Here is a 23569-nt window from a genome sequence, read left to right as displayed (position 1 = left end):
TTTCTGAGCACGAACGCATGCACAAAATAAACAAATTCCATGAGGCTGTCATACGTACTAGCCTACAATTGATAATACCTACTCTAAATATTGTATAAAATTCTAAGTGTCTGTTCATGTCTTAGTCCTACCCTAACTTCTGAATTTAGGGTTCTGGCTGTCCTGTAACTCACTATGTAGACTACAGTGGCCTAGAACTCACAGAGATTCTTCTGCCTCTGTTTTCCAAGTGTTGGGATTAAAGGTGTGAGCCATTATGCCTGGCTTTTTTTTTTTTTTTTTTTTTTTTTTTAATGTGTGCCAGAGTGCTTGGGTAAAGGTCAGAACACCACTTCTCTCTTTACAGCACTAGGTGGAGCCTGGGGACTGAAAAGATCTTCAAGTGCCTCTGCTGGCTTAGCCATCTTGCCCAATTTTAGCATTTATGGGGCCCAGACTGAGAGGGCAAATCAAGATCCAGAGTGAAAATGGTTAAGCAGTTTTTATTTGTTTGTGTTTTCTGAGACAGGGTTTCTCTGTGTAGCATTAGCTGTCTTGGAAGTAGCTCTTTGTGACCGGGCTAACCTCAAACTCACACAAGAATTACCTGCCTCTGCCTCCTGAGTGCTAGGACTAAAGGCATGCGTCACTACCACCACCACCAGGCTTTAAGCATTTTAAGCATTTTCATTTTGTGTAATTGTTTAGTTCTGTTGTTGACAGGCTCTCTCTCTCTCTCTCTCTCTCTCTCTCTCTCTCTCTCTCTCTCTCTGTAGGTGTGTGTTTGGTGGGCATAGGTTGGTCTTGAACTTCTGATCCCCCTGCTTCAGCCTCCCCAGTGCTAGGTTACTGGTGTATACCACCATATTCAATTGCCTGTCTATTTGAAAGTAGTGAACAGAACTAAGCACAAACATCCTTCTACCTTGACAAAGCTGCCTTCACAATGACCAAGAAGATCCCATTTACTCTGGGATTCTCCCTCCCTCGGTCCTATGTGCTGGAATGTGGTGGCTTGGGATCAACTACCTATTCCTGGCCAGCCTGTCTGTCACCACACCAGGCTCCATGGGCCACGGTGGCAATGTGTGCATATGATGGGGGCTAGTCTCATGGGTACACATATGCACAGCCAGTCTGCCCATTCTGGATCTGTCTAAATTCCACATAGATTCATGCATTCTTCCACTGACTGCTGATTGACAAGGTCTTACCTGGGATATCCAAAATCCTCTAGGCTAGGCAGATCCCAGTGCAGACTCAGACTCCAGTCTTGCTGGCTGCCTAACCTGGACCACAGGGCTCCCCTCTCTCCTGTTTCTCAGCTCTGTAAGCTAGGAGCTGCAGGTCATTTGAAAGCTGCCATTTTGCCCTCCTCTCATCCCAGTCCTTCACTAAGGTCAGGACTCCCAAACCCATGCATGACCCCTTTACCCCTCACCTGGTACCTGTAACAGAAATATTTCTGCATTCACTATCTTGGTTTCCCTCTCTAGATCCCCCCTCCCCCAAACACACCACATCCCATAGAAACTATAGGGCAGAAGATCACAGAAGTCCTGGCTAAAAGCCAAGCATTCTCGGGCTCATTCACAGGCAGTGAGTTATATTCTCCTAAACAGGTTGTGCGCTTCAGAATGTCACTATCGTTAGCTGGCTTCTGTCTGGCTTTTTCAGCACCAAACTTAACCACTCATTGAAGGTATAAATCAAACATGCTCCTTGCTCTGTGCCCTTAGGTCTCAAAGGCCAGCAGCAACAGTCCTTGTCTCCTGCTGTCTCTGAAGCTTTGAAAGAATAGCAGATACAAACTCCAAGGGACATTTATCTCCTTACCTAGCATGGTCCTCTGCTGACAGCCTCTGTAGGCAGGATTTCCAGATTGGGAGCATCGTGGGCTCATGAGTCTGTCTCTCCAAGGCTGGGACCAAAAAATGAAGATAAGACCACGTCTTCCCGGAGCAGCAGGCCTAGAGCCCTGCCCAGGTTGCTACTCTGTGGAAAATGTAGAGGAAGTCAGTCCTCAATAGGAGAGAGAGGCACAAGACAGCCATCAGAAGGGACCAAGAGGACTTCTGTAGGAAGAGCCTCTGGTATGCAGGTCCCAGGCCCTGGGTTCCATCCATCATCTAGGCTCTTGGTCAGGTCCTTTCCATGTCAATTCGGTGGCCTTAGACTTTCATCTGGGTGATGGAGGGCTATGTGAACAACCTTATGGATCCACTTCTCTTACTAAATGTTCCAGCTGAGCAATATCTGATACCATTGCTATCTAAAGATGGGACTTACATTTCCTGCTCCTTGGGAATTTACCGATCAATGTGCACATGTGTATCTGTGGTCTGTGACAAAGTTGCATATATCCCTGAGGACTCTAATAGTGACACAGCCTCTGGCAGAGGTAAAGTTGTGTGTGCATCTGTGTGTGCATGTGCATGCATGCTAAATATACTCACATCAGTTTGGATGTTGGTCTTGGCCATGAGACAGACTAGATCTTTCTCTGACGCCACTCAGTTTCCCTGCAGGAGTGGACTTAAGGGCATGCATATGCCAGATGGCTGCATCCTGGGGCCAAACATGGTCTGCGGAGCCCCAAGGGGCTGGTGGCCACAGAAGACATAGCCCAGGATACCCTAGAGTAGATTAGGCTAGGGTAGAGTGTAGAGTTATGGAGTCATGGCTTCAGGGTCTGCATAGCTGCCAGGATGTGTGTAAGGCAGTGTCTTCCTTACTTTTCTGTTGCAGTGAAGAGATACCATGACCAAGGCAAGAAAGAGTTTATTGGGAGTTCGCTTACAGTTTCAGAAGGTTAGAGTCCACAGGGAACACAGCAATGGGCGGGTGGCCTGGTACTGGAGCGGTAGTTGAGAGCTTACATCTGATCCACAGGCAGGGCAGGGGAAGAGCATGAATGAGATAGATAGATAGATAGATAGATAGATAGATAGATAGATAGATAGATGATAGATAGATAGATAGATAGATAGATAATAGATAGAGTGCTAACTGGAAATGGTGTGAGCTCCTGAAACCTCAAAGCCCACCCCTATCGACATACCTCCAACAAAGCCACACCCCCCAATCCTTCCCAAACAGTGCCACCAACTGGGGACCAACCATTCAAACATATGAGCCCATGGAGGAGGCTGTTTTCTTTCAAACCACCACAGGCAGGTCATAGAGCTGTGTTCCTGAAGTGACAATGAAGTCTCTGGTGGCTATTTGGATGGTGGAGGGCCACGTGAGTAATCTCTGTGTTTTACAATGAGCTCTGGATGCTAGGCCTGGGCCCCAACTTGGATGCTGTCACCACATGGGTACAATGCTTAGCACAGCGCCTGATGCAGGTGGCCATGGTATAAATGGATATTATGGACTGAATATAGCCTCCCCCTACACCCTGCAATATTGTTGAGAACCTCTCTACCTTAATGATGGACTGAGAAGGTAGGACCTTTGAGAGAGCCAAGTTCCTGCAGATGAACCTTTCACGAATGGCAAGTCCTCCTCTACCCATGACTGACGGCCCTATCCTTCTCTCTTTTCTCTTTTTAATTTTAAGAGAGGGTCTCTCAATGTTGCTCAGGCAGGCCTTAAACTGACCATCCTCCTGCTTCACGTTCCCAGGGTAGCTGCATGCTAAGCCTGGAATACCAGGCCAGGTTCTGATTCTCTGGAGGTATAAAAGCTGGATCATAGCTCTTAAACGTCTCCCAGAGGCAGCACAGAATCCAGTCTCCTTATTGGGACCTAACAGAGTTACTGGGAAGCTGGTGTCAGCCCTCCCACACAGCCTTCCTCCTTCCCTATACATGTACCATTGCCCAGGTGATGGGGCCCATGGCTTGCTTCCATGGGCTTCAAACCCAGTAACACAGGGTAATTTGTGTGCGCGCGTGTGCGTGCGTGTGTGTGTGTGTGTGTGTGTGTGTGTGTACAGGTATAAGTGTATGTGTGTATGGAGCCCAGAGATTGATGTCTAGAGTCTTCCTCAATTCCTCTCCAGTTTATTTTTTGAGACAAAAGTCTCTCACTGAACCTGGGGCTCAGTTGGGCTGCCTGGCCAGCTCTAGGCTAGCTCCACCTTCCCGGTGCTGGGATTACAGCCATCCATCACTGCCTAGCTTTGCACGTGGGTGCTGGGGATCTGAACTTAGGCAGCAGGAGTTTTACTGACTGAGCCCTCTGCCCAGCCTCTTGATCCTTGGTTTCGAACACAGCGCTATGATGTCACGAGACTCGTCCATATTTAGGGTACAACAATACTAATCATCGCCCACCCGGGGCCACCCCAAGCTCTGCCCCTCAGTCACCTGACTCCCTGAGGCTGGCCGACCCCCCCCCCCGCCCCCGCCTGCCAAATCGCAGAGCACTAACCTCTGAAAAATGATGGTGAGCCCTGTCCTTGAGTCATTAATTCTCCTGTGACTGAGGCCTTTCCCCCAGGGTGGGCGCGGGGCCAGGTGACTGATCACACCTGCTTGGCCTCTTGAGGACTTTGACCGGTGGGAAGCTTCGGCAGAATTTCCCGAGTGAAATGCCGCATGGAGATTAATGGCCCTGAGCTGTGTGGAGCTCTGGGTGTGCTAGGTTTGAGTCAACCGGCCCCAGGTGCCCGAGGCCCTTGGATCTGCCCGCCACCCTGCTTGGCCCGCCCGACCCCTTCCTGGATCAGAGCCGCATGCCGGGGGTTTCTGCCTTTGCTTGGATCTCAGAGTCCCCCAGAAATGGTAGTCTCAGCATCATGCCTGAAACCTCCAACACAAATAATTTTCAATTTGCCTGGGAGTTTCAATCGTACAATCCAATGTTAAATAATAGATTAGATGCCTCGGGGAGAGAAACAGGGTTTAAGAAGAAATAAATAAAAGGCAAAGTAAAAATCTGGGCCTGGGTTTGGAGAGTATTTCTGATCTCACAGCTTCTGCTCTCAGCCTGGATTTGACCGCCCTGTTCCTTCCCACAGTGTTGGGACATGCAGCTCTCTGGGGCTGTGGGACTGCCACCCACCCACCCACATCTCTGAGAGCTGGTGGGGCTCTATTCCAGATGCTAGACAGATTCACTCTATCCCCTGTACCCCTGTTCTGGGCATCTGTACCCCAAAGAGAAGCCTTAGCTTGTAACCTTGGCAACTGTCCCCAGTCAGGCTGCTAGGCTGACCAAATGCTTGTATAGTCAGGCAGACTCATGGGCAACCTTAAGCCATGGATGACAGAGAGCTAGCTGCAGGCTGGTACAGCGATGGGCAGGCACCAGGCAGGATCTGGTGGTATTGTGTGTGACACCCCAGAGGAAATGCTTATGAGATGGGACCTTCTCTCTGCCCCTGAACTGTGGTCATTTCTGTCCACCCTCTTCCCTGTCACTCCAAGAGAAGGTTCTAGATTCTCATCTTTCAGCCCTACCTACTTCTCAGCCCTCCCTCTTGGACCAGGCTGGTTCAGATTAATCTCTCCTCCCCCTCCTCCCCCTCCTCCTTCTCCTCCTCCTCCCCCTCTTCTTCCTGTTTCTCTTGCCGTTACCTCTCTTATCCCCCTTAACTTTTACTTTTCCAGACAGGGTCTCTCACGTAGCCCAAGCTGGCTTGGAGCTTGCTGGGTAGCCAAGGATGGCTTTGAACTCTCCACCCATCATTCATCATCATCTTGGCCTCTGGAGTGCACTAAGCCCACTCGGGATCTGTCCCCATCTTTGCTGTCACACTTGCTGGGGGAGGGGACAAGCTCCGACTTCCCCCTGCTACTTTCCAGCAGCAGGACACCTGTTTATCAGAACCTCAGGCAGCCACTTAAAGGCGTCTGGAATCTCAGATTCCTGCACAGCTTGTCTTGTCCTTGCTCCTGAGGTCACTGGATTCCTAACTTGCTCTCACAAACCACCCCCCACAGAGCAGCAGAGCATTCTAATGGTTAAGGACTGGACACCAGACCTAACTGCCGGGCGCTGAAAGGGAGACAGTCTTTTCAGAGCTACGTGGCCTCAGGGTAAATTGTTCAACCCCTTCTGTGTCTCAAGGTCCTTATCGGGAGATCCCGGGAGGATATAACTGCTCCGTATCTATCTTACAGGGTGGTAATGGCAAGTAAATAAAATAATATATTCATGAAATATGCAGAGCAGTTTGGGATCAGCCTGTAAATACCATGATTTTCGTGTATGTGTGCTGGGGCTTGAGCCTAAGGCCTCAAGCGTATTGACAAAGGCTTTAAGAGGAATCCACACTCCCTGCCCCTCACTGGCAAGCCTGGGAAGGCAGCATTCCAAGGCATGACCTATATCTGCATTTTTAAAAAAATATTATGTTTATCTGTTTATTCTGATTGTGTGTGTCTGCATGCCGTCACTCAAATGTGGGTCCGCAAGAGTCAGTTTTCTCTCCCTACCATGTGGGTCCTGGGTATGGAACTTAGATCGTCTTAGATTGACTTAGTGGTAAGCCATTTTACCGGCTGAGCCATTCTGCAAGCCCCATTGCTATTATTTTCTTAGACAGCACCGCACTCTGTTGCCCAGGCTGATCTATAACTCAGTATGTAGCCCGGGTTGGCCTTGTACCCAGGGCATTTCTCTTGCCTGGGTCTCTTGCAAAGCTAGATCTCCCATGTGCACCACTGTACCTGGTCATTCTTCTTATTACTTCAAGAGCCAAGGCCAGAGAGGACAATGGTATGGGTTTAAATGACATCTCCAGCTAGGCATGGTGGTGGGATCCCAGTGCTCAGGAGGCAGAGGCAGGCTGATCTATGTAAGTTTGAGGACAGTCTGGTCTGCAAAGTGACTTCCAGGACAGCCAGGGCTACACAGAGAAACCCTGTTTTGAAAAGCAAAGCAAAACAAAACCCAAACAAACAAAAAAGTGACAGCTCCAAATAGGGAAAAGACATGGGCAGCCTCTGATGGTACATGATTCTGATTCCAATACTACAGGGTGGAGGCAAGGGGATTGTGAGCCAGGCCAGCCTGGGCTACGGAGTCTATTCAAGGCCAGCAGAGGCTATGGTAGCTAGACACTGCCTTAGAAAACAGAAAGAAAAGAAGTAAAGAAGAAAAGACAGTAAGGAGAAAGGGGTGGACTTGAGACACTTTCAAGAGGTAAGACAGAGTGCAGGGGTGGTGGGCTGAGGTGGGAGTCCTGGGAGGCGGGTGCAGGACTGGAAGAGATGGGGCTCAGGTAGGGTAGGTGATCTGAGGCATCTTCTGGATGTGCTTATGCAGATGTGGGGCAGGTGGCTGGCCAAGGCACAGGTGGAGAGCTGCTAGAGGTCAGGGGTGGAGGTGTAAACTAGGAAGCCAGCATAGGGGTGGTGCTAAGCTCTGCCCTCCAGGAGATGCACAGGCAGGTGAGAGGCTGCTGGACTCAGAACACTGGAGGCTGCTGAAGAACCAGTGTCAACCTGTTTAGCGGGGTTGGGGATGGGGGGATGGGGGTCGGAATGGTAGCGGGGATGGGAGGATATTTTTTTTTTTTTGGTTTTTTTTTTTTTTTTTGGTTTTTTTCGAGACAGGGTTTCTCTGTGTAGCCCTGGCTGTCCTGGCACTCACTTTGTAGACCAGGCTGGCCTCGAATTCAGAAATCCGCCTGCCTCTGCCTCCCGAGTGCTGGGATTAAAGGCGTGCGCCACCACGCCCGGCGGGGGGATATTTTTAGAGAAAGAAGAAATGGAGGAGAGGCCGTGCGGCCATGGGATGCATTTTGGTGGGAAAGACAGAGCAGGGTTGAGGCAAGCCTTGGAGGGCGACTCTGTTTTGTTTATTTTTGAGGGAGGGTTGTGCCATGCAGTGCTGGCTGAAGCTCTCAGGATCAGAGCCTCAAAGCCTCAACCTTCTGATTGTTGAGATTACATGGTGTGCACCCCTATGCCCTTTAAAATCTTTATTTTATTTTATTTTTGTTTTTCGAGACAGGTATTCTCTGTGTAGCCCTGGCTGTCCTGGAACTCACTTTGTAGACCAGGCTGGCCTCAAACTCAGAAATCTACCTACTTCTGCCTCCCAAGTGCTGGGATTAAAGATGTGCACCACCACCACTCTGCTTAAATCTTTTATTTTTATGTTTTGTTGATGGATTAGCCTAAGGACTGTGCTTGGGCGATGTCTTGGAGGAAGAGACAGAGACATAGGGTGGGCATTGGAGAACACCATTGCTTGGAAGGAGAACAGGACCCAACAGAAAACACCTACTTTTGAGGGGCCTCCTGGGCTTTCCCATTTATTTAAAATATGGGAAGAGGTGATGCTCATGAAGGTGTGCATGCAATGTGAGCACGGGTGTGTATGTGTGTGTGCACGCGTGTGCTTGTGTGTTTCCAGTGAGGTCAGAGAATACCTAGTATCTCTCGGATGGACAGTGGAAACCATTGCCTTGCTTGGTGTTGGTAACCCAGCTCTTGGACCCATCTGAGGGATGAGAGAAGCTGAGGTGCTGGGGAGCTTGGTACTCGGGCAGGTTCTTTTGGAACTGGTGGGTTAGAAAGTAGCGTCTGGGGTCTTCCCAGAGATTCTGTGGAGGTTGGTTGAAATCTCATCTTAGTGAGAGGCAATTCTTTCTGCACTGGCCATCGTCACTCACTCTGGAATGTTGCTGCCACCTGGTGGCCCAGTTAGGGATGCACCGGCCTCTGTTTAGGAGCAGGGACTTGGCTCCACCTGCTGGTCATGAGTAATTCTGCACCTATAAAGTCCCCGTTTGGTGGCAATTATGGAGAGAGAAGTGGCTTGTCCTGTCTGCTTGGTACAGGGTTTGAGTCAACCTGTCTGGATTTTGAATGCCTCCCCAGGGTATTTGAGGGCTTTGAATTCTACTCTCAGGCTCCAGGAGGGACTCAGGGCTTTGGGATACCAGTTGTCTCTATCCTGACAATGGTTTCTACATCTAGGGAAGCTCAGTCATTCAAAGATAAAGAAAGGCCTGGTGGGGAATCTGTGTGTGTGTGTGTGTGTGTGTGTGTGTGTGTGTGTGTGTGTATACGCGCATGTATGTCCTAGTGGGGCCCTGTGTGATGGATCACACTCGAGGAGGGGACCTGAACTGGACAGCTATTCTCCAAGCTTGATTTTTTCCCCCAGTGACCCTTCCTAGGTCTCTGATCAGATGGTCTGCTTTCAGGGAGAATGGTGAGCAATTGGGACAGAACTGAGTAATGAATACAAGGTGCTACCAGAAAGGAAAGGGGACAGAGGGCTTGTCCATGTATACCCATCATCCAGTCATTTATGTCCATATAGAAGGACATACAGATAGACAGCGAGACAGAAACACATCCCTGCATGCACATTCTTTCCTGTGTTCCACAGTCTACCTCAAGGCTGTGAGGCTGGATATACCTCAATGAATTCGAGGCAGGGCCTCAGGGCTGGGCCTATGGCCTTCAGTTGATGGCCATCCTGGGGACCATCAAGGTGGTGCTAATTGTCAGAGTCTTGGGTCCTGTTCTCTCCTCCCTTAAAACTGGTAATGGATACATTGCATGTAGGTCTGTCCAGCTTAGCTCCTGCCTGGGTGACACTGAAGAGTGACCTTGCGAGGGTTTCTTATTTTTAGCCCATCCTTGACACATGCTCTCCCTTTCTCTCCCCACTTCCTTTCTTCCCCTCCCTGACTACCCCCCCATCTCTCTCTCTCTCTCTCTCTCTCTCTCTCTCTCTCTCTCTCTCTCTCTCTCTCTGGCAGTAGCCCAGGGCAATGAGCTGCAGCAGACCAAGTGGCAGTACAGGCTGCCCAGATGGGCCTCTAGGTGTCCTTTGGCTGAGCAGAAGCTCCGAGACACTCTGCCCCAAGCTCTGCCAAATGTACCCACAACGAGAGACACTTTCTCCGTTGTGAATTCAGTTTCGCTAACGCCTGCTATTTCTGGGCCACAGTTAGCTTTCTAGCTTTCCAGGCTTCTCTAGCTTTCTCTCACATGGGTCTGCCTAGAGCTGGTTCTGGCTCCGGTCAGGGTGACCTTCTTGGCTTTCTGAGCCTCAGGACATCTGCCTTCAATGAATCTCCTAAGCCCCTCTGGCTGTGACTTGATCCTCCTCCCCATCCCTCTGGGTCCTTCCCTATCAGATGGTCACTTCCAGCTGGAACCAGAGGGCAGCCTCACCCTTGCTCAGGGCTCCTGGATGAATGTGGCTTCAAGACAGAAGGCAGCTTCAGTCACTTGTTCCAATCCTGGAAGATTCCAGAGACCACTACAGTAGAGGCAAAATGGAGGCGAATTAGCTGTAGCCAGTATGAGGCCAGCTGGATTCCAGCAGCATCTACTGCCTGGGGGACCTGGTGCTGTCTCTCCTTACGGACCCAACATCAGCTTTGGGAGTGGTCTCCCAGGACAACCTGGATATATCTGCCCCACAGACAGATCCAGAAGGCAGGCAGAGGTTCTCAGCAATCCTGGAGAGACAGGCAAACGGACATCTGCTCCTAATACAAAGTGCTTCCCTCTCCTTGTAGACACAGCTCCAGTCACACTCATACTGTGAGCACCAACAGAACTTCCACTGGGACCTTTCCGTTGTCACTCTGACTTGTGACAATTTCAGAATCAGTTCTGGCACCCAACTTAAGGAGAGGTTTCACATACAGCTCTGCCTTCCCCTCCCCCAAAGCCAGTTCCTCAAGGGTGGGTAATCTGTCAGCCTTGAGGTGTTTGATTAGGTGTGTAGATAAGGCTAAGGGTCACATTTAGGGTCAGGGATGTGCTGGCTATAGCTTTAGCCAGCTCACCATAGATGTCTAGGAAGCTGAGGATGATGTCGCTCCCCACGGTGAGAATTACAGAAACTGACCATGCTGCTCAGTGCCTTACAGGGCCCCAGGTGCAGCCCTAATGGGCACCTGATAGGGAGCTTGCCCCTGTTCTGGCAGTCCTCAGAGAACCTGCTGCAAGGTGAGACCCAAGGGACTCCACCCTCTAAGTGGGGACAGGCCTATCTTTTCTCTCAGGGACTTAGCAGGGCCCACAGGTGGTCTGGAGAGAGAGAGAGAACTCAAACAAACAAGCTGGAGATACACAGCAAGGTCAAAAACAAAAGCAGGCTCAGTGGTTAAGAGCTCAGATTGCTCTAGCAGTTCAGCTCCTACAGGGAGGTTGACAGCTGCCTGTCACTCCAGCTTTGGGGGGGGGGGATCTGACCCCATCCAGCCTTCCCAGACACCTGCACTCATGTGCACATATTCACGTATTATTAATAGTAAAATATATCTTTTAAATTTTTTTCTAAGACTCCCCAAGGCATAGGGCAGGGTGCCTATGAGCTCACAGCACGGCCTGGAGTAGACACCACTGCTCTGAAAACCATGTGCTTTATTCAGATGACCCTGGGTCATAGAAAAGCAGCAAACCACGTGGTTTGGTACAAGGCAAAGGATAAGGGGATGTAGGACATCCCTCGACGCTGGGGCCCTCTTCTGGGTCTCAGGCTTCCCTGGACAGCATAGCTCAGCATAGCTCAGCTGAGTTCTTAAAGCATCCATCCGAGTCGTGCTCCGTCCGTCTCAAACTCAGCCAACCCAGTGAGGAAATGGGTGTGGGACAAGGGTCAAGGTCCATTGTCTGGGCCTCTGTGGCCCACCCTGGAGCCACAGCCACAAGGCCTCACATCCTCAGAGCTCAGTCCCCGGGAGGCCGCCTATGCGCAGGTGAGTGGGCATGACCGGCAGACCCCGCCCCTGACCAGCAGGCCCCGCCCTCAGTACAAGTCCGAGAAAGGTTTAGAGTAGTTGAACATCAGGTAATCCATGTAGTAGAAGTCGTAGGTTCGCTGTCGCTGCAGTGAGGAGAGCTGAGCGAAGTACTGATGGGTGATTCTCGATGTGGTCCGAGCCTCCTCGGAGTGCCTGTCCTTGAACCTCGGGAAAGTCAGGTTCCCAGGCGCATGGATGAGACGCAGGAAGAAGTTGGCATCGTCTTCCATGCTCTCGAACTTGCCCACAAAGTCATAGTCGATGAGGCAGGGGCTGCACAGCCGGCTAACATGGTCCCAGTGGATGTCCATGCCCACGGGCCGGTGGACATCCAACAGGTACTGGACGAACTCGGGGAACTGCACACCGGAGCCAGTCCGCAGTGCCTCCCGCGAGGCGTTGGCACGGTACCGGGCTAGGATAGCCTTGCCAAAGACAGGATGATAGTAGCTGTTAGGATGCTCAAACTTGTCTCGGAAAGCGGAGACCAGTCGCTCAAAGGGTTCCCGGACAAAGAGCATCTTGGTGTAGGTACTGAGGCGGTGCACTATGCCCTGCCGGTCAAAAGTATCCAGGCGCTTAAGGGCGCTGCCATAGTGGACGGTGTTGTGTTGGATATCTGCCGTGGATGAAGCTAACCCTGCCAGCACCATGAGCACCCTCTTCCAGTTGGAGCAGCCTGCCTTGGGTACTTCACAGTACAGTACACGGTGGCGGTCCTCCACGAAGATGCGGGAGACGTGGCGGGGAGTGACAGCTCTGCGGCTGCTGCTGGCCCTGTATTTAGCGCAGGCTTCTCGCATCACACGCTTGCGCTCCTGTTGGGTCTGGTGCAGGCTGACCCAACGACTGTCCATGGTGCGGGGTCTCGGCTGGATAAAGGTTTCGGACGAGTTGTTGCCTCGGTTGGTCCCTGCAGCTGGCATCTTTTTGATGAGCAGTCTCCGCCTGCGCTGCCGGAGGCGCAAAGGAGATCCCGCTGCCTTCCGGTGAGGTCGAGGCTGGTCAGGCGCTTGCAGCTGAAGGCCTCTTGGCGACCCGCTGGGTGAATCTCGTGTGACCTTTTCTGTGGATATCCTCAAGTGGCTATCCTAGAACAAGAAGAGAAGTGGCTAGGGTCCATACAGTATGGCAGAAATGTGGGACCTGAACGGCAAATATAATTTCTACCACAAGGTGGAGCAGTCCCCCCAGGAACCTCGGCTAGACGCGCTCGTGGGTCGGGGTGGGGCACTGCTAGTGGCCTGCAAGCAGCAGGCACAGATTTACTGTGTCTGTTAGTACAGTCCAAAGGAGTCATCGAACAGAGAAGGAAAACTCATGAAGCCAAAGCCTCAGGTTTTGTTCCCAAGGCTCCTGAAAAGGACCCAACACATTTTCTTGAATGGATCCTCCATAAACTCTGAATTGTCCTTTTCACAGCCCCCAACCCCACCCCCTGTTGCATCTGTGATTTATGGGATTCTTGGAACTTACATGCTGGGGCTGCTGGGGCCTGATGCTGAACTTTATACCTAGAAAGCAACAGAGGAGAGAGAAGTGTTCGTTAAACAATAGAAGCATGGAAGTACCACATACCTGCCTAGCCCAATAGTCAGGACCCCACTTCCCCCCCCCCCCGGGGCCACCTCCACCTGGTTCTGTCATTAGCTCACAAAGCACCCTTTGAAAGCTCCTGTCCAGCCTCTCTCCATGCCTGTCACCACATCCTGCTCCATACTTGAATATGATAATACTTGCACACACCAGGCCCGTGGAAGAAAGGCATTTCTCTACCCCTGGGAGGTTCTCCTGCCTGGATATTCACGGCGTAGCTTTGGCCTTTTTGGTATTGTCACAGGGAAGATGTCCATTTCTGGGTCATCCTGGTGTCCCCTAAAAGTGCTAGCAGAGCCAAGGGACGGGCAAGTGCTGATTGGTGATTTGGGGGAGACGCAGAGAGATCTGGGTGCTGTTGGCTGTGTTCATTACTCTTCTGGTTGCTATGACAAAATGTCTGCTATACATCAATTAAAAGAAGAAATACTGGGCTGGAGCGATGGCTCTGTGGTTAAAAGCACTGGCTGCTTTTCCAGAGGTCCTGAGTTCAAGCTCAAAACTATCTATAATGAGATCTGGTGCCCTCTTCTGGCCTGCAGGCATAATAATACTGGGGGCTGGAGAGACTTGCTGCTCTCCCAGAGGACCTGGGTTCAATTCTCAGCACAACATGACAACTGACAACCATCCGTAACCCCAGTTCTAGAGACACCAGTGCCCTCTTCTAGCCTCTGTGGGCATTTTACACATATAGACATACATGCAGCAAACACCCATACACAGAAAATTAAAATAAATAAATCTTTTGTTAAAAAAAAAAAGGAAAGATTTGTTTAGGGTCACAGTTTTAGAGGGATCCGTCCATGGTTGCCTGGCCTCAGGTGCTTGGATAGAGAACATCATGGTGGTTGAAGCATGTGGTAGAAGAAGTCGTTCACTTCACAGCTGACCAGAAAACTAAGAAAGCAAGATGGGACAGGGCCTGGGGGCGGATGCTTTCAAAGACCTATCATTTCCAGCGACCCTCTTCTTTAAGCGAGATCTCACCCTTTAAAGTTCTCAGAATTTCCTAGATAGGGCCAAAAGCAGGGGACCAAGCCTCTAACACACAAACCTTGTCCCAATACTTGTATTGCTGTTGAGACAAAAATCTAAGACAGAAGCCATAGAGAAGAAGGACTGACTTTTGTCTCACAGTTCCATGGTGGGTGAGGCAGGCTTCTGTCTCTGGTTGGAAAATGGTCTATTATATCTCAGCCAATAAGAAACCAGAGATCTGGGCTGGAGAGATGGCTCAGTGGTTAAGAGCACTGACTGCTCTTCCAGAGGTCCTGAGTTCAATTCCCACTAACCATGTGGTGACTCATAACCATCTGTAATGGGGTCTGATGCTCTCATCTGCTGTGTGTCTGAAGACAGCTACAGTGTACTCATATAAATAAAAATTAGATAAATCTTTTTAGAAAAAGAAAGAAAGAAAAAGAAAAGAAACCAGAGATCTTAGGCCCAAATCAAGACTGGGTATAGCCCTCTAGCCAGGCCCTGTAGTCCTATATTCGCCAGTTAGGCTATGTGCCCTAAAGGTTCCTCAGCATTCTCCAACAGCGCCACCAGATGGTGGCCAAGTGTTTGAACACCTGTGCCTGTGAAGGACATTCCACATTCAAGCCATAACAAGCCTTTAGGAGGGACACTTTATACCCAAATCATTATGTTGGCCAAGTTCTAGAATGTTTCCCTCTGCCCACCAAAGAGGGCAGACAAAGAGGGCTTCAATCACTTGGTGTGCTGATGGGAAGTTGGTTGAGAAGGTCGAACGATACTCTGTTGAGAGATCGTCTACTTCTGATCTTACCTGTCCACTGAGATGTCAGGGACTCTGTTCCTGGGTCCTAGAGTGGACATTCACACTCTGAAACTTTGCTGAAAGCCAATCACAATTAGAAAAACAGTTGTCCCTCACACAAACGGAGAGCCAAAGTGATGGGCAGCATGTTGGGGCACTGTGCCCAGCCACACCTGACCAATTCCTGGCTGAGAAGGGAAGGGGTGGTTCTGGCGGGCCAACACTCCCCCTGTGAACTGAGCTGAGGCCAATGGCTATATTAAGCTGGTGAGGGGATATCCAGGTTGTCACTGACCCATACAGTGGATTTCTCTGTGTGATCCAGTTTCTTGACTTCAGTGCTACTCTCTTGGTGTCCAATCTGAGGCTGTGCCCCACAACACCTTCATTCATTAGCAAGCAAGGAAGCCAACAAAGGCTTCTGGGAGGGAGAACCTAGATGCCTGGAACTGAGTTTCCTGGAACTGTCACCATGTGAGTGCATGCATGTATAGTGAATACACTTGTGTGTGAGCATACATGTGGTGTTTCCTTAACTGCCCTCTACCTATTTTTTTTTCAGGTCTACATGTGTGCATTTATGTGTATCTGCACGTGTTTTGTGTGTGTCTGTATGAGTGAACATGCATGTGGTGTTTTCCTTAACTACCCTCTACCCAATTTTGTTTCAGGTCTATGTGTATATATTTATGTATATCTGCATGTGGTGTGCATGCAAGCACATGTGTGCATGTGTGTGGGTATGAGCATGCATGTGGTGTTTTCCCTAATCGTTCTCTACCTTATCTTTTTCAGGTCTATGCTTGTGCATGCATGCGTGTGTGTGTGTGTGTGTGTGTGTGCCTATGTGTTTGTGTGTGTGCCTATGTGGGTGGGGACCCAAGGTTGACAAATCTTCCTCTATTGCTGGCCACCTTATTCACTGGGGGTGGGGGAGCTCTCATTCATCCCTTCAGCTAGACTGGCTGACTAGTGAGCCCATGGGATCCTATATCCCCAGCACTGCCACGTCTGGAGTTTTTTACTTAGGTACTTGTGAGCAGAAAGTCCTTACACTTGCACCAACAAACACTGAACTTATTAAGCTAGTTCCTGAGGCTCCAGAGTCTTAGTTTTATACCAAGCTGGCCTCACATTGGCAATTGCGCTGCTTCTGGCTCTCTGATAAGGCCATAAGTATGGCCTACCACACAAAGCTTCTGGAACCTTCTTCAACTACCAAGTGAGGTAATGCATTAGGCACTTTCTCATTGCTGTGGCTTGGATACTTGACAGAAATAATTTGAGAGAGGAAGACTTTATCTTGGTGTATAGTCTCAGAGATTTCAGTCCACCATTATAGGGGAGGCATGTGGTAGTCATGGTAACAGGAGCATCATATAGACTCCTTCCACAGTGGTGGACTAGGAGCAGAACCAGAAATGGATATAAACTCAAAGGTCTGCCCTAGTGACCCATTTCTCCTGCCAGGGCCCTCCTGAAAGCCACAGGCTTCAAAACATACTACAAGCTATGGACCCAGTGGTTATAACATGAGCCTGTGGGAGGCATTTTGAATCCAAACCTTCACAGATGGAAGCAGAGGCAGACTTTGGGCACACTGTCACTTTCTTCTGGTAGTCTTGAATTGGGTACAAATGATGCCCTTTTGGGATGAAGGACACACCTTCCTGGGTATTCACAAGTCTGTGTGTATGTGAGCACACACACACATACACATGGGAAGCGTGCACACAAGCCTTCTGGTCTCTTCCAAAGAGACGGGGGGAAGCTCCATGCCGAAGTGGGGTAGTGATGGGTGCCTGGCTTGGAGGCGAAGTCCTTGCCAGGTGTCCCTTCATCCTGAGCCTATTCTATCTTCACCCACGCCTACCTCCTCATCCCACCCTCTCTGCCTTCAGCATAAGCTTCCAGAGCTCATTTCTCTTTGGCGCGTGGGGTCCTCTCCCGCTGCCAACGATGACAGATCCCTTCACCAGAAGGGACCCGCTGCAGCCGCTCCGCTTCCCTCTCCACCACGGCGTTCCTTAATTATTTTCTTCTGGTGACGGCAGCTGGCTCTGCTAAATCACCTCTTCTCCACAGAGTCTCAGACACGGGGATTTACTCTGGTTGTCACTCCTGTCAACCTGTCAAGGTGTGATGGTACTTATTTATATTCCTTTTCTGGAGAAAACCAGTCATGCTAAATTTGGCCAGGAGTGGGGCTGAAGAGCCGCTGCCAGAGGCTCCCCATCACTCAGTGAAGAGAGGCTACAGAGGCGAGGGCTGTGGACCCCGTCCCCTTTAACCTGTGCAGAGGGGGTAGGAGGACCCTGTCTTGTGCATGCTGCCCCCAAGCCACTGGGGAGCTTCAACAGATGGCCAGTCCTGGGGAATCAAGGGCACAGGATGAAGGGAAACTCCTTCCTGGACACAACCCAAAGACACGTTTGCCCACCAAGCCAAGCTGGCTGCAACGGTCCACTTGGCAAAGAAATTTTATATTGCAATTAAAAACAGATAAAAGGACTGCTCTCATGTGGAGCTGAGAGTATGCCCAAAGCTGTACGATCCCAACCCTTACACTCAGGGTAGTTCATTAGGTGAGGATAACCCTGATTCCCACACGGCCACTTCTGAATAGACAGGACCGTAAAGAAGGGAATGCAATTGACCCCTTCTTCCACCCCTGCCTCTTGTGCACACATGCTCATGCCAATGGTTCAGCTCTCATGAAGAGAGTGGCTTTTCCATGTCTTGCATAAATAAAGGTGGAAGTTCTGGATAATCCAAAGCCAGACATCAGTGTATGAGGCTGGGTAGGGTATGTGCATGCCTCAGGATACTGCACTTCAGGACCAGGAAGGGTCAGCTAACCATTGTTAATCCTTAGGTATCAGTAGCATGGAGCTCATAAGAAGAGGAGGCTATGGCTTCAATACAGGTATCCCAAACCCCTCCTAAAGCCCTAAGTAAACAGTCTAGATAAAGACAGAATTTTGCAGGGTACAGTAATCCCAGTCCTCAAGAGGCTGAAGTTATAGAAGCACTAGCCAAGGTTGGCCTAGGCAATGAATAAGTTAAAGCTCAGCCTGAATCAGTTTAGAAAAACCAGTGGCTGGGGACATGGCTCTGTGGGTAAAGTATATATATATATACTTTAAATATATTTCTTAAATATATATATATATATATATATATATATATATATATATATATATATATAAGAAAACCCCGTGAGGGGCTGGGGGTGTGGCTCAGTGGTAGTGCCCCTGCCTAGAATCCACCAGTGAGGGCCTGGGGTGTGGCTCAGTGGTAGAGCCCCTGCCTAGAATCCCCCAGGGAGGGGCTGGGGGCGTGGCTCAGTGGTAGAGCCCCTGCCTAGAACCCCCCAGGGAGGGGCTGGGGGCGTGGCTCAGTGGTAGAGCTCCTGCCTAGAATCCCCCAGGGAGGGGCTGGGGGCGTGGCTCAGTGGTAGAGCCCCTGCCTAGAACCCCCCAGGGAGGGGCTGGGGGTGTGGCTCAGTGGTAGAGCCCCTGCCTAGAATTCCCCAGTGAGGGGCTGGAGGTGTGGCTCAGTGGTAGTGCCCCTGCCTAGAATCCCCCAGTGAGGGCCTGGGGGTGTGGCTCAGTGGTAGAGCCCCTGCCTAGAATCCCCCAATGAGGGACTGGGGGCGTGGCTCAGTGGTAGAGCCCCTGCCTAGAATCCCCCAGTGAGGGGCTGGGGGCGTGGCTCAGTGGTAGAGCCCCTGCCTAGAACCCCCCAGTGAAGGGCTGGGGGTGTGGCTCAGTAGTAGAGCCCCTGCCTAGAATCCCCCAGTGAGGGGCTGGGGGCGTGGCTCAGTAGTAGAGCCCCTGCCTAGAATCCCCCAGTGAGGGGCTGGGGGCGTGGCTCAGTGGTAGAGCCCCTGCCTAGAACCCCCAGTGAGGGGCTGGGGGCGTGGCTCAGTGGTAGGGTACTTGCCCTAGATTTCACCTCCAGGGAAAGGTGAAGCAAAGTTAGCCTGCTGGGCAGCATAAGTAAGGATCCCCAGCCTGCTCTTCCTTCCAAAGACACAGATGCTGCTGTGGATCTGTCTCCCACCCTCACCCAGGACAGGAGACCCTCAAGGTCAGCCACACCCTCTGTCTGCTCTCAGTGTCTGGGTTACCTGCTTGCTACTCTCAGTACAATGCTAAAAATCTATAAGGGCACCTCAACCCTCTGCACAGCGGGAAATAAACAGCTACTTTCTCCTTCTGGAAAGATGACATTCAAAGAAACACACACAGTGTGAGAAGAGTGAGCACGGATGAGAAGAAACAGGGCACGAGTTATGGGGGCTGCCGAATGTGCTCTGTGCCGTGAACACTTCATTGTCTGGAGTTTTTCTTCTCAGTTTTTGGCCGAAAATCTTCTTGGTTTCCAGCTAAGGGGAAGCGAAAGCTAATGATGATAGGCAAGGCTCATCCTTTTGTCTTCTTTTCCTCCTTCCCTTCTTCCCTCCCTCCCTCCCTCCTTCCATCTTTTCTTTCTTCCTTCCTTCCTTGCTTGCTTGCTTCCTTCCTTGTGGGACTGAGGGACTCAGGGTTTCATGTATATGTGTTCTACTGATGAGCCCATCACAGGGGGACTCTAGGCAGGGGCTCTACCACTGAGCCACGCCCCCAGCCCCTCACTGGGGGATTCTAAATAAGCAAGTACTTTACCACTGAGCCACACCCCCAGCCCCATAAAGCCTCTACCTTTTCTTCTTCTTCTTCTTCTTCTTCTTCTTCTTCTTCTTCTTCTTCTTCTTCTTCTTCTTCTTCTTCTTCTTCTTCTTCTTTTATTTTTGAGACAGTCTCACTACACAGCCCAGGCTGACCTCAAACCTGCAATTTTCCAGCCTCAGCCCTCCAGGTTCTGGGATTAAAGGTGTGTAACAACGTGCTTGGCTCTCACCTAGTTTCTTCATAATCAGGAGGTACCGTCTAAGTCTGTGGCTGAGTTAGGGATGGGCTTCCCTTGTATTTGGGGATTCTGAGTAGAAAGACCTTATGTGTTCCTTCTGCAGAGATAGAAGATGATCTACTGGCTTCCATGCTGAACCCCAATCCCTAATGTTAAAGATAAACTGGGGGAGGCAACTGGGTCCAGCCCTGTGGTCAGATGATATAGACATTTGGCACTAATGTCTAACAGTACCTAGAAAGGTCTGCAGATGCCTCACGTTGCCAACCATGTCACACATGAGGTTGACAGATGCTTGGGCTACTCAAACCCCAGTCCCAGGTCCTGGTAGACAGTGTTGAGAGGGTCCTGCCACTCTGCCTGTGGTTCACAGAGGGAGAGCCACTGCAGAGTCAAAACACAGAAGGAAACGGGTGGGAGAAAGCCAGGGCCAGGAGAGGCAGAGGGCAGGCTCTAGGTCCAAGACCACCCTTGATTCTTGAATCTTCTTGCTAAAGATACCTCATAACAGTCCACACTGCCTCTTTACATGTCTATTCATACGGGGCTTCCCTGGCAAGTCCTTGGGGTTTGGATTGCTCCCCCAGGCTCAGGCTTGTCTCCCTGTTCCTCACAGCTTGTACAGAGACCACATTCACTACCCCTCACACTCCCCCAGGACTAACAGACACACTGGTGTCCTGGGCATCTCAGCTTCAGTATCTGCACCATGGTTTCCACTTCTTTTTTTTTTTTTTTTTTAAGATTTTATTTATTTATTTTATGTATGTAAGTTCACTGTAGCTGTCCTCAGACACTCCAGAAGAGGGCGTCAGATCTCATTACAGATGGTTGTGAGCCACCATGTGGTTGCTGGGATTTGAACTCCTGACCTTTGGAAGAGCAGTCGGGTGCTCTTACCCACTGAGCCATCTCACCAGCCCGGTTTCCACTTCTTAATGAGAAGTCTGTACCTGACACATGCTCAGACAGGACCTAGGGCCACAGGCCAGGCCCTGCATGTGACCAGTGCTGAGCTGAGAAGAGACCAAATTCCTGGTGCAGAGAGGCAGCCTGGGAGTGTGAAGGTATTCTACCCACTGGGCTCAGAGACAGTGCTTGCTTGAGCAAGCAGCCAGGTACACACGGGAGGTTCTTAACTGAGGGCTTGTTCTCTAGGGTTCTGAAGAAAAAACACACTCAATAAGAAGTACATACATGGAAAAGATGGAACGAGAAAGGGAGGGAGGGGGAGAGACTGGTGGGTAAAGGAGAGAGAGATTTTAAGGAATTTGTTCATGTAATGATGGTTACACAGGGCAACCTAGAAGGCAGAGAGGAGGCGATATTCCAGATCAAGTCAAAAAAGCTGTTTGAAAGCAGAATTCTCTGTTTGATAATGTGACTTGTCCTTTCTTCTCAAGAGCTTCTACGGACTGGGTAAGGCCCACCCAACACAGTACTAGTCAGTCCTTTGTTATTCTTACCATCAGAGGCTCAAAATGTTGAACACGTCTAATGTATACATTTACCACAGCATGCAGATGGAGGCTGGTGTCCCCTGGGCTCCCTTTCCTATATGGCGGCTGCTAGTAAGTATCTAGGGAAAATCGTCAAAGCAGTTCTGTCCCTTTGGAAGGCTGGAAGTCAAGACGTGAAGTGGCTGGGGCTGGAGAGATGGCTCAGTGGCTAAGAGCACTTGTTGCTCTTGTAGAGGTTTGATTCCCAGCACCTACGCCATCACAGCCATCTGTAACTCCAGTTCTAGGAGATATGGTGCTCTTCTGACCTCTGAGGGTACCAGACACTTGTGTAATACACACACACACACATGAAGGCAAACCACTCAATATACATAAAATAACAGAAAATAAAATAAAATAAAAGTGTTGGCAGGGCTACACTTCCTCTCAAGCCTCTTTGAAGGATCCGTCCTGTCTCTTCCAGCTTCTGGAAATTCCAGGGTGTTCCCCGGCTCGGGGCGACATACATCTAATCTCTGCCTGTTGTCTTTCCATGGCTGTCTTCCCAGAAGAACGCCCTTTCCTTGATTATGCCTGCAGAGAGCCTTTGTGGTCAGTTATGAGCACTGTGGGTGGAGCACTGTGGTCTGCTTTGGGGAAGGGCACACAATACAGCCTGCATCAGGAGATATGTTTTTATGGGTCTATAGAGTGGACACCCAAGGGCAGCACAGGAACAGCCTAGATCTTGGCAGTGGGGTGGGGTGGGGTGGAATCTTTGAATTCTTGAAGGACTGTGTTTGATGTCTGTAGGGAGGGACTTTGTCTTGTTTACCTTTGTTAAACTGGAGTAGTGCCTAGTATTCTCTAGGGGCTCAATGAATGCTTGTGGTAAGACAGATTCTACCAGATTCTTCTGTACCAGTTGTGGGGTGGGTGTTGTGTCTCTCCTTGCGGAGACTGCAGCTAAGGCTCTGACTAGAATCGCTAACCCTTTGTAGGTATATCTGTAGTGCGGTTCCATAGCCTAGAAGGAGTGGCAGGTGATTGTTGGGTGGCCAGGTGGATAGGGGTAGCCAAGTTGAAGGATCTACTACTACCACTCACACAAGGGCTTGATGGCTAAGGGGCCCTGCCTTCCCCTGACATTAGACACCCCTAGCTAGCTGTTGCTATCTGTGGCACATCAGGCCGGGGGTCCTGTTCCTGTGGCAGCGGGTTTGTTGTGGGCACACTCCCTGTGGCTCTCTTCCCTCTAGCCCAGGTCATTCCGACCTCTGCTGGCTCAGAGGTGAGGGTTGAATTGCTCCCATGGATCTCTAAGTGCCTCTCAGTAACAGGCGCCTCTACACGGGTCGCCTGGTAATGTATGCAGATGAGATGCAAAGTGAAAGACCCAAGTGCTCGGCAATTAGAGAGCAGCCTGGGCTCTAGGCACCAAATTTGGATGAAAGAAACCTCACGAAAGGGCTTTAAATCCTCACGTGTGTTCACAGGAAAATTCAATTTACTAAATTGCTAGATTACAGGGCAATGCCTGGACTGGTCACAGTGCATGCCCACATGGCTGCACAACACAGATGTTAGCTGGTTCCTGGAGCCTGAAGCTGGCTCTGAGGTTGGCATGTGCGCTCTGTGGGAGGCGGTATTCAGAGCCGTCATTCTCAGGTGACACTCTCAGCAGTCACTGTCCCTGCAGGGGCATCTATCATCCAGCCTGGAGCTTTGGCTTCTCTGGGTGGCTGTCCTCTAGTTGTTCTGATCCTAAGTGAATTAATTCAGCCAGATGAGGGTTTGCCGCGGTTCATTTTCTGGATACTCAAGACTCCGTAATGGACCAAGCATAGTTCATTTGGCTAACAGTCCAGCACCAGGTGAGGGCCTCTCTGCAGTATCAAAGCATGGCCGATGACAGCACGGGGCAGGAAGGCAGGAGCTTGCAAACTCAGGCTGCTTTTCTCTCTTCCGTACTCTATCTCCTTTTCTTTTTGCAGTTCTTGGGCTTGAACCCTGGGACTCACACAAGCCTGGCAGGCTCTCTCCTACTGAGCCTTGCCCACGGTCTCTTGCTGGTGGATTCCAGGCAAGTGCTCTACCTTGAGCTATGCTGAAGCTTGCTCTTTCTGTTCTTACTAAGACCCTAATCCTGTCAAGGGATAGGGCTAGCCTCAG

The 23569-nt window shown here is 50.4% G+C and overlaps 1 protein-coding gene across 1 annotated transcript in view; it reads right to left on the bottom strand.

Moving 5' to 3' along the window:
• Positions 1-11198: 11198 nt before the first annotated feature.
• Positions 11199-23569, bottom strand: part of Chst8 (carbohydrate sulfotransferase 8) — a 139613-nt gene continuing 127242 nt past the window's right edge. The window contains exons 3-4 of the mRNA XM_021168549.2: positions 13133-13170; positions 11199-12747 (exon numbers count right to left, since the gene is read on the bottom strand). Coding sequence (XP_021024208.1) covers positions 11662-12747; positions 13133-13170 — 1124 coding nt within the window. The 3' untranslated portion in view covers positions 11199-11661. The remainder of the gene's footprint in view (positions 12748-13132; positions 13171-23569) is intronic.

Source organism: Mus caroli, unplaced genomic scaffold, assembly GCF_978045245.1.
Source record: "Mus caroli unplaced genomic scaffold, Mus_caroli_1 scaffold_8, whole genome shotgun sequence".
Classification (NCBI taxonomy): domain Eukaryota; kingdom Metazoa; phylum Chordata; class Mammalia; order Rodentia; family Muridae; genus Mus; species Mus caroli.
The sequence above is the reverse complement of the archived record's forward strand: the minus strand, read 5'-3'. Positions and strand labels throughout refer to the sequence as shown.